At 38.3% G+C, this 10,845-nt stretch overlaps 1 protein-coding gene across 1 annotated transcript in view; it reads right to left on the bottom strand.

Moving 5' to 3' along the window:
- Positions 1 to 3,534: 3,534 nt before the first annotated feature.
- The window catches only part of IQCH (IQ motif containing H), a 38,584-nt gene continuing 31,273 nt past the window's right edge, over positions 3,535 to 10,845 (bottom strand). The window contains exons 5-6 of the mRNA XM_034994483.1: positions 4,711 to 5,262; positions 3,535 to 3,990 (exon numbers count right to left, since the gene is read on the bottom strand). Of these exons, the coding sequence (XP_034850374.1) occupies positions 3,859 to 3,990; positions 4,711 to 5,262 (684 nt within the window). The 3' untranslated portion in view covers positions 3,535 to 3,858. The remainder of the gene's footprint in view (positions 3,991 to 4,710; positions 5,263 to 10,845) is intronic.

Raw genomic sequence — 10,845 nt, 5'->3', positions numbered from 1 at the left:
AATGAGAAAGCAGAAAGATGTCAGTGTGCTTGGAGACATAGTAAGAATGTGATTTCAGAGGTAACACTCTTGGCTGCGGTCCTCCGCCCTTGCCCCTGTTCACAAAGGGAGGTGACATCTGGTTCTTATCTTTCCATAAAAGGGAGTGGGGTTAGGGAGCTACTGTCTCATGGACATTTGGGATAGGGTCAGTTATACACAAAAGTAAGTTTTCCTATTTTTAAGGCCTCCGTGATAGTACAGAGCAGTAGAAAAATGTTGTTTTTTCACGACATTCACAACAACAGAATCCACAACTTTATGGAAGGGAGTATCTTGGAGACTACTAATGGTGTTTGCTCCAAGGATAATTTGCTGAAGTAATGCACAGAGGGGGGAAAAATGATGCTGAACTATATAGATTCCTTTTAGCCATTAAATCAACTGGCAATGAAATAAAAGATTACATAGAGAAAAGAGAAAATCCCAATAATTCCTTATTTTTATTTTAAAAGAGGAAGAGAAGTAAGAGAGGAAACTCATCACTGGGGGTTTAATTGGCTGGCGGTGCCTCATATACCTGCTCCACACTTGGCCTATCTCATTTAATGCCAATATATTTTAAAATGTCACTGAGTTTAAGTGTAGAACCAAATGATGCACTGTAATAAAGAAGCACAGGGGTTAAATTAAAAGTGGAGGAAATAACTTGGCCAGAGAAACTGGAAGCAGAATTAGTTCCTAGGTTTTATTTAGACCTCTGATTTTTCTAGAGGTATTAGGATTCTTTGTTGCAGTTCTTTCTTATTTGACTGATAGATTTTGCTTAAAATAGACCCTAGTATTCTATTCCTGCTATGAACCATAGTAGATTATTTTGTTATATTTTTGTATTTCATTGTATTTCATTAATAAAAATGATAAAAACATCTAATAATCCAATAAAGAGATTAGCCTATATACTCTGAAAAGGATGAGGTTTTTTTCTATCATCTTATGAAATTACAAGGCTGATCAGTTTCTTTGGACAATGAATCAACAGCATCCCACCTCTCCTGTTTGTTAAAAAGAGCTAAAACTTTGTTACATCTAGGAATACTACCCAAAATACGTAACAGTCAATCAAGTTTTAATCCTTTCAAAGAGGTTACCCTGCAATGTGTAATTGTCTTAATGTTCATATTATCAAGCCATAACTTGAACATGATAAATATTTTGTGGTCAAAGGCATTACTGAAAACATTACTGTGGTCCTCTATGTGATCATCAGTTTGGAGAATGCAATTATTCTTGTGTGTGCAAAACTGCATAAACAAATAACCAAATGCCTATAACTGCAATATACTGTACAGTTATCAGCTACTAATCTTTCATTTTTAGGGTTCAAACAAGTTAGTGCAGGCCTAATTGGCTAGTGACATGGTGTAATTATTTCTAGGGCTAATTTTACACCAGAATTGATTGCAAATCTCCTGTAGAAAGAGAAAAAGGACAAGGCTGTGATTTGTATTAAATGCCTACCTGAACCTTACATGTCTACCAACTGATTTTGATTAGTGAATCCCTTTCAACTCTGAAAACAAAATTACTATATTGAATAGGTTTTGGGGGACATGTGTTTAGAGGAAAAAAGGGCTTTACTTTTATCTACTTTTGTTTTCATGAATTGTCCCTAGTGCAGGAGACAAAGTAGGCATGTTGTGACTAGCTAAAATCTTCAAGAATTCACAGGGAAAGTGGTGCACACAAAAAAGGTATACCATAATCATTTTTTAAAGAAAGCTATGGTTTGAGAATTATGTCTGTGGAATAAGTATGAGGTGACAGGTTAACGTTATTTAAACCTAAATTTAATTTAATAGCCACAGGTTATTTTATAAAACCTAAAGCATAGGTTATAGAAACAAATACTATTTGATCAGAGCCCATGTATTATTCTCTTGTGAAAATGTGTAATTGGGCTTTTTAAATGGTCAGTTGAGAAAAATATATATGCTTAGTCTTATCTCTTGGAAGATATATGATTAGCAATTATTCTTTAAAATGGATTATTACGTTGTTAAACAAAAATTACTACAATAGGGAAGACTTTCAGATTTATTATGTGTTTATTTAAGCTGAGAATATGTATTCTAGAAGAAAACTAGTTTTAATATCAGATCTAAAATAATGCAATTCTAGTTTTTGACCAGGTTATTTTTCTACCTAATCTATATCCAGCAAACCCTTTTGGAATTTTAAAACATTTTCATTTAAAATTATTCTTTATTACCCACTTTAGATTACTGCCCGTTATTTTCAAAATATTACCTCTTTGGACAAAGGCTCTTTTCTATCAGACTTTTCTGCATGGCTGACTGCACTGGGGTTTTGAAGGGTGACAGGTGGAAGGAAGGAGTTTGTGGAAATTGTGCCTGTGATACCTTCATGCTGTCAACATTGCAAAGTGGGGGTCTTGTCCTATTTCTAGTTTTGAATAAAATAGAGAACACAAAACAAAATTTCCCACATAATACCAGGTCAGGGCCACAATTAGTTGCAGAAGCAAAAGGCTCTTGCACCTTAGTCCAAGGGACTCGGGTCTGTTAATTGTGTCTGCAATTAGCCTCTCTGGTGGTAATCAATTACAAGTGCAATTTCTGAGTGTGAACTAATTTTGTGTGCAAAACTAGTCCCACCAAAACAAAACCCAACTTGGAATGAAATTCAGATCTGTCTTACCTCACTTACATCCTAAGAAGGAATTAATTTCTTCTGTGAGCCATAAAAAGACCCAAACTAAAAGGCTCTATGCAGCTCTAACATATTTTCTTAACTTTTCTGTAAGCGCTCTAGATTCTAGGAAAGTTTGCATTAATTTATTACTACTAATGTTTTACTAATTTAAAAGATAATATATAATAATTTTAGTGTTTATTTTTTTTCATATTACTGTTTAAATGTGTTATGCTCTATACTATGCCTAAGTACACACACACATATACTCACAGAGGGGCACAAATAAATTGCAATCTAGAATTCTATTACTATAGATCACTTAATGCATCGCTCTACTTAAAAGGCCTTAACAAAGAGCCAATATGTAATATGAAGATTTGATACCAAGTCAGCTTGAGAAATTTGGTCTCACCAAGGAAATTTTTAGCATACTAGGTAGATTAAAAAGCAAAACAAAACAAAACTAATAAGCAAGCAAACAAACCCACACATTTTGACAGCAGCTCGTATTTTAAAGGAACTTCCAGTGCAGACTTCTGAGATTCCCAATGTCATTTTGGCATACCTATTTTACTACTGTGTTGCAGACAACAGCTTTTAAGTTCCCCAATTCATAAATGTAATTAAATAATTACATTAGTGCTAATTAACATGAAACTGCAGATTATTTAAGCACAAAAAACACTATTCAACTTCTTAATTATTCTTGTTCACACAGCATTTCTTTTTGCTCAGGCGCCCTAGGTGCAAATAAAGCATCCCATCTGCTCGTAATTAGAACTAAATAATTTCAGAGAATGTAGCTTATCATTTTGACTGCACATTTGATTAAAAACAGTGTACAAGCAATATCCTGGCTTATTGGTGTAACAGCAACAACACACGCAAGCCTGTGTTCTATCATTAAAGAAGATCGAAAACATTATCTGTTATTTCAGGGGGAAAAATACAACTTTTTAGTTCATTTCATACAGATGAAAGCGAATTACAGCAAATCACCTCTCCACTGAATAGCAGCCCCCACATAATGACTTTATTTGCTTAATCCCCAAATTAAACGCCGTTTCGAGCGAGGGCCCTGTGTTATTACTCTCATCATGTCGAGAACATTTTCCTGCCGAGACCAATTTGAATAAAACAAGGGGCCTTCCTTGAACTCAATCAAGGAGCCATAATGTGGTGGGTAATAGAGGTTGCTGATAGATTTGCAGGCAAAAGTGTTATACCTAATGATGGGATATGGATAATAGTCCTCCTGGAGGTCCTGATGCGATTCCAGTTGGCTGCCAGATGCTAAAAATCAAGAAGAGCATTGATCAGTGACAGGAAGCTGTAGTGGATTCATCTAGTCAAACTTCAGCTGTTTTTCCACTGTACAGTTAAGCCAGGCATAAATTATATTAATTGATTTAATTACATACTTAAAACATCTTCCCCAATTAATTTAATTAGGTGGCTACATGATGCTACTGGCAGGGGAAGATTAGAGGCAGCTCACTTAATTAACAGAATATGAATGAAAAAAAGAGAAAGCAAACATAAATGAAATTGTGAGCACTAATTAAAAGGCTGTCTGCAAACTTAAATACTTTCTGACAAAGTGGTGACAGCAATGTAGACGAGAGAAGATTTTTTTTTCCTAGCAAATTAAAGTGCCAGAAGGTATATATAGGGAGAAAAGGTAGTGCAGTTAAAACATTGATCTTCTGACAGAACGACAATAGTCAAAGTGAAGGGACTTTTTTTTTTCTAGAAAAAAATTTTTTTTCTATAGAAAAAAATTGCAATAGATTTTACAGGTGCAAAAGCCAGATTCCTGATTAGGGCTAAAATATGATGTACAAACACATGTAGGGTTTGTGCATCATACACGAAGAGCGGAAGGCGAGTGAGGCTGACGAGGAGGGTAGTTGGAGAGAGAAAGGGAAGATAAAGAGACAACTTATTGCAATCACTCAAGCAAGAAATGTCTAGAAAAAGAGGTCTGCCTTAACAGCTGGTAGCCTTGTGTACCTTGGCTCGGATACGGAAATTCTCCAGGTGTCTCTCACGTGATTCCTTCAGGATCTTCTTCACTCGGGTCTTATGGCAATGTAAGAGCCACGCAATGGAAATCACACCCGATGCCCACTTCTGCTGGCGATAGATGAGGAAGAATTTTCTTGCCTTGAAGCATTTCCATGTGGCTTGGATCTTGTTGGCAGCCTCTGACCTTCCATCTTGGCCCTTGTACCTTTGCCCTGGAAGATTTAACATCATCTGGATACGAAGTGGGTTCTCTAACAGTGAGAGAAAGTCGTATCTGGTAAGTTTATTCTTCAGCTCAAACTCCGGAAGGAAGGCTACCAAATTGTTCCCTTTTATTTTAACTTCTGGTATTGCATAGTCCCTGATAAACTTCTCGATGTGTTCCAAGAGGGAAAAAATACTTCCCCAAGATAAATTAAAATGTTCCTTGAATGCTAAGAAGTCTGGGGCTGTCTTGTCTATGACACCATTATAAATAAAAAAATCAAAATCCCATGGTGATTTCACAATTCTTGAAGGTGTTGTGACTTTCATGATCTGTGAAAGGAAAGTGTCACAAGAGATGAAATAGGATTGCAATCTATTTTAAATGAGTGGTCAAGACACGCACTATCACATTGTCACTTATCAATGCTGGGAAGATGTGGATCCCAGTTTTGACTTACATACACGGCATAATTGGAAAGTCTGGCTAGTATATATCATGAAACTCATCACCAGAAGAATATCTTAGAGATCACTCAAAGCTATTATCTTTTTAATAAAAGTGTTATAAAATCACTCAAGGAACTGATCATATAAAAGTTTACTCTGATATGGTCAGCTGACCCCATAATCTCTGTGATCTACTTTTTACACATGTATGAATGGAAGCATGTCACTGCCTTCTCATTCATTTGTAAGTTATTCACCAGTCCTGAAAAACAGGGTGAAATTTTTCTTTGCAGTCTGTACAATAACTTCAAATATGCTCATCAAAGCTGTCCCATTTCTCCTGACTTTCTAACAGGCCATCAGTTTCCAGCATTTCCAGTTCTTCTGCCACTTTCTGTTAATATCCAAGAGTGATTTTTACAAGGAGCGTTATGCTATGTGTGATCACCCTTGCCACTCTCTACGTTTCTCTTGACATATGTTCTTTTATTTTTAAATCTGGTATCTTCTTAGGGGACATACCTGGACTTGTCCCCAGATAGAGAGAATCTGAAGTCTCATAATGAATAAAACTAAAGAAGCATTGGCTTTTTCATTTTGCTTCTCTCCATACTGATCGAAATTTTAAGACATATAAACATATCACATTTATTTTTAAATGTCAAGGTTCTCTAAGAATGGGATGATGGATAGTTTTCTTCCTTATACTTTTCTGCATGAAAAAAAATGGAATAAATGTGATTTAAAAATAAAATCAGAAGAGGTTTGGATGACAACAGCAATATATATCATACATATCCCTTAAAAAAAAAGAAAGAAAAGGAAATTGTGTTGTGTCTGTGTCTGGTCTGAAATCACTACATTTCATCATTGAAACCTGTTGCACTAGAAAAATAAACACTCTGCCCCATGGTCTAAATGTTCTTAATGGCCTGGGGCAGGGGGAGGGCATAGCTATTTCACACCCTGCCTTCTCCTCTGTAAGCCAGGTATCAGCTTACTGTACTGATTGCTTCTTGCTTAGGGATTTAAGGAACAGATTGTGTTCAGCATGTCAGCATTTACAGATGTATAAGCCCATCTTTACCAAACTGCAGGATTATATTGCTCTCTGCATTTTGAAGAGTTTTCAGAGAACTCAAAGAAAAAGACCCAAGTAATTAATCAATAACTACTGTGCCACAGTACTGTATTGAGTATTACTGTTAGATTGTTCATGGTTTGTCTTTACTAAACAAGTATTAACTGACATTTATTAACAAATTCAAGGCAGAAAGCTATCTAAAAGAAAAGTAAGCTGAGAGATGATTTACAATTAAAGGACAATAAGCAAACACATTTTTTTTTTTTAATAAAGAAAAGAAAACCATCAAATTCTTTTTCTTTCCTCAGGTTCCAGGCAGTGGAATAGTTAGACTGTCATCTCAAGTAAAAATGCAAAAAAGCAAGTGTTAAGTCCAAGAGGGGGAATTTCCTTGAATTTTAGAGGCTGACTTTCAACAGCAGTAAGCTTTTGTCTACTCTTAAGAGTTGTTATAGGCATAGGAATGATGGGAAAAGACTTCTTGCCAAGACTCTCACCCTTTCTGATCTTAACGCACCAAGTAAGGATACAAACTGTCTGGTGGATGAAGACGAATTCCTTCGTCTTGGATGGGCAAGAGAGAGTTGGAGAAGTAATGTGTCCTGTAGCAGACATCAGTGCTGGTGGGAGGAGCCACAATGGATGGAAGACAAGTGGCACTTGTCCCAACAGAAATGGCCCGTGGTCGCATTTCTGCCTCCCTTCAAGAATGGAGTCTGATGGTGGGAAGGTTAGAATTCAGAGAAGAATGACCAGGCTTCCTGAGTGAGGAACAGACATGTATAGTCAACACCAATGGACATGTCTGCAGCTGGCTGGTCCCGCCAGTCACATGTTGGACCCTGTTGACAAGACTCTGAGACTTCTCGAAAAAGTGCATCCCCGGACAGGAGGTTTGCCGGGCAATCTGGTTTCGTTGGAGCTATGAAAATTATTTTGAAATTCCTTCTCTTTACAGAGACTCCCGTGAAATTGGGGCCATCAGTGAAAATGGAGCGACCTTGGGAGAAGATTTTGAAAGGAGAGGCCTCTCAGGTCACTCTCAGGCAGTACCTTCCAAAGGCATAGGCCTAAGGCATCCATGTACAGCAGCAAATGCCTTTCAGACCTTTGGAAAGAATAGCCCTGGCATGGGGATGGGGTTCCAGAGTTTAACCATGGCTGTTTTAGAACAAAGGGATTATACCTCCCTACCTTCTTGGATGATATTCTGGTAAAGACATGTTCTCAAAGGAAACACACTCTTGGACATCAAATAGACCACTCAGGCACGGGGAAGCTATGGGTTTGGAGTCAGCTAAAGCATCATTGTAGTACATCTGTCACAGAGAATGCCACACTTGGGAGCACTTCATACTTAGAGCTGGAAAAGACATGTCTCTCAAGAGAAAGCCTTCCCAAATTAAAGCAGTGCATCAGCATTGTGGGATCCATTGAGCAGGTAAAGACAAAGCTGCTTCACAGCCTGCTAGGAATAAGAGCCCTGATTAAAGGTCATGCCATGCTTCAGATTCCAGTTCCTTCTGTTACTCTTTCTTTTCTATTTATCTCCATGAACTTGTCTACAGTTAAATAATTGCCTGCCATCTTTCCCTCCTTCTACCTTCCTTCTTTCTATTCCTTCCTTCTATTCTTTCCTTCCTGCCTCTTTCCCTCCCTTCCTACTTTTGTTTTTGTTTTTGTTTTGTTTTGTTTTGTTTAAGGTATGCTGTCCTCCCAATGTGATGTTACTGCCCCAATAGCAATATTGTTTTCCTTCTAGTGGGAATGGCTCTCTGTTCTGCCATCCACATTGTCTCCTGGTCCTTCCTGAGACCCTGGTCACACCTTCGCCAGAGGCCAAACCCGTGGCCATGGCCTAATTATTAGCATCCTGCTCTAACTAACTGAATCAACTAGCTGGGAAATGCTCTTTATCATTTGCAAAGTGTTATTACTAATTAGGTAATTTTGAGAGTTTCTGGAGCCGTTATTGAGGAAAAATTCTAAATTTAAAACAAACAGGAAGGCAGGATGATGATTACATATGTCAGTAAGTCACAGGGGTGAAGCAAAAATGATAGGCCCGGTATTAGCTCCTGAACTTCAGAAATAACTGCCACAAAGAAGAACTCTAGGAAAAAGGGGTGTGTATTTCTAAGCTGAATGTCTTTATGAGAAATGTTCTTTTCACACATGTGGACAGCATGCGGATGTAGGATTAAACCATAGCTGAGGATCCCTAAATGAGATATGACCAAGATCTCCTGGTGGTAAATAATCAAGTATTTGGGATAATCCAAATGGATATCATTTTTAGAGAAGGATTTGCCTAGAAAGACACACTAAATTGCTTTTGAATCCATAAGCTGATGTTCCCTTTCTCGAACACTCACACATATCTGTTAGTAATTAGCTTTGGCAATTCTGTTGTGTGAAAACGAATAAATTCCTCCCGCCATTATGGCTCTAAGTGAGTGCTTAGATTCAGAGTAGGAATGAAGTGACCCTCAGAGATGGAACGTGCATTATTCCCTGAAAACCAGAGATGCCACTTGTCTGGCCTCCTCTTTAATCTTTGTCAAGGGTCTGAAATGTGTTAAGTTTTGTACAGAACAGATATCGTTACCTCAGATGGCTAGCATTATTTGAAAGATATAAACAATATTCAGAGAAAGTAGCTGACCCAATCAGGATTTAGGGATTCAGCAGAATTATAGTACTGAATTTTAGAGCGTGATGGATCTTGAAGGTCACTGGCCTTGCCTTTTTACTGAACAAGCTATTATGGACTCAGGGAAATGAGCCTTGGCCCTGAGGTCTGACTAACCTGGGTTCAAGTCCAAGCTCTGCCACTATCTGCTACATACTCTTGGACAAGTTATCATCTGCTATGGATTGAATGTTTTGTGACCCTACAACATTCATACGTGGAAGCCCTGGTCCCCGATGTGATGGTATTTGGAGGTGGGGCCCTTGAGAGGTAATTAGGTCATGAGGGTGGAGGCTTCCTGATGAGATTAGTGCCCTTAGAAGAAGAGACACAAGAGAGATGATCTCTCTATCATGTGAAGATACAGCGAGAAGGTAGCTCCTTGCAAACCAGGAAGAGGGACCTCACCAGAACCCAACCATACTCGCATCCTGATCTTGTGCTTCCAGCCTCCAGAACTGTGAGAAATAAATATTTGCTGTTTAAGCCACCCAGCCTATTGTATTTTGCTATGACAGTCCAAGTTAAAACAACATCCTCTCTACACTTAAATGTTTCTCATCTCTAAAAATGAGGGATCCCCACAGAGTTGCTATGAAGATCATAGCATGTGTAAAGAACCTTTCACAGTGCCTCACCTCCAGTCCCTGTGGTTATCACCGTAGATAGGAAACTGAGACTCAGAGGTTAAGTGATTTGCCCAAGATCACACAGCTAGTTGCCCTTTGGCTCCCCCCATAACATCCATGCCCACAGCCCTAACTGTCCAGAACTCCCCATATGGCCCCATACCAAGGTGTGCTCTCCTTGTTCAACCTTCCTTTTACCACCTCCTACATCAGAGCCAACCTGGCCCTGACCTGCTGTTTCCTTCTTATTTGGAAAGCAGTCTGTTAAACTAACCCCCATGAACATGCTAATGAACCATGGCATGGTAGGAAAGGGATGGATTTGAAGTGAGAAGACCTAGGATCTAGGCTGTTACCACCTTACTACATGGCCTTGGGAAGTCACTTCTCCTGTGGGATATTAGCGGATCATTCAGAGTGCTTCTGATTTTGACACCCTATGTCTCTCTGACTTAAAGTGTCACCCCTTAAGAAATGCTACGTGTTGTTTAATAAACTCCTGGAGCTAGCAGAGCTAGCAAATCGAAGGCACATGTCTCCAATAGCATCACCTCATGTACCATGAAAAAGACCTGGGGATTTTTTCCCCCTTTTCTCTTTTTTAAATAGGAAGCTTTTTCTAGAAACTTGAACACCACAGTTGAAGAATAGCCGTTTATACCAACTACATGTAAAGGTAGTCATGGGGAGAGAACCCCAAAGAGATATTCCAGCATTTCAGGGTCTGCAAATCAACAAAACAGTTCTCAGTTCATAGGACCTAGAAACTGCATTTAAGCTGTAAGTGTCAATTAAAAGTGAGAGTCAGAGTCCCTAAGCTTTATAAAGAGGATAAAAGGCAAAAATAGAGAACTCACTGAGCAGAGACATATAAAGGAAGAGAACTGTGTATAAAGGCCACTCAGATCAACAGCAATTTTCTAGGGCTAATTTCTGCAATTGCTTTGAAAGGTATCTTTATTCAAATGAGTCTCCCTGAATTCTGAAACACTTTCTAAGGAGAGAAAAAAAAAATTCCCATCCCTAGATGTATTCTTCTGGAACAAAAACACTCATTGGAT

This window comes from Mirounga leonina, unplaced genomic scaffold (genome assembly GCF_011800145.1).
Source record: "Mirounga leonina isolate KUSES-001 unplaced genomic scaffold, KU_Mleo_1.0 Mir_91, whole genome shotgun sequence".
Classification (NCBI taxonomy): Eukaryota; Metazoa; Chordata; class Mammalia; order Carnivora; family Phocidae; genus Mirounga; species Mirounga leonina.
Note: the sequence above shows the minus strand (reverse complement) of the source record. Positions and strands in the feature narration are given on the sequence as shown.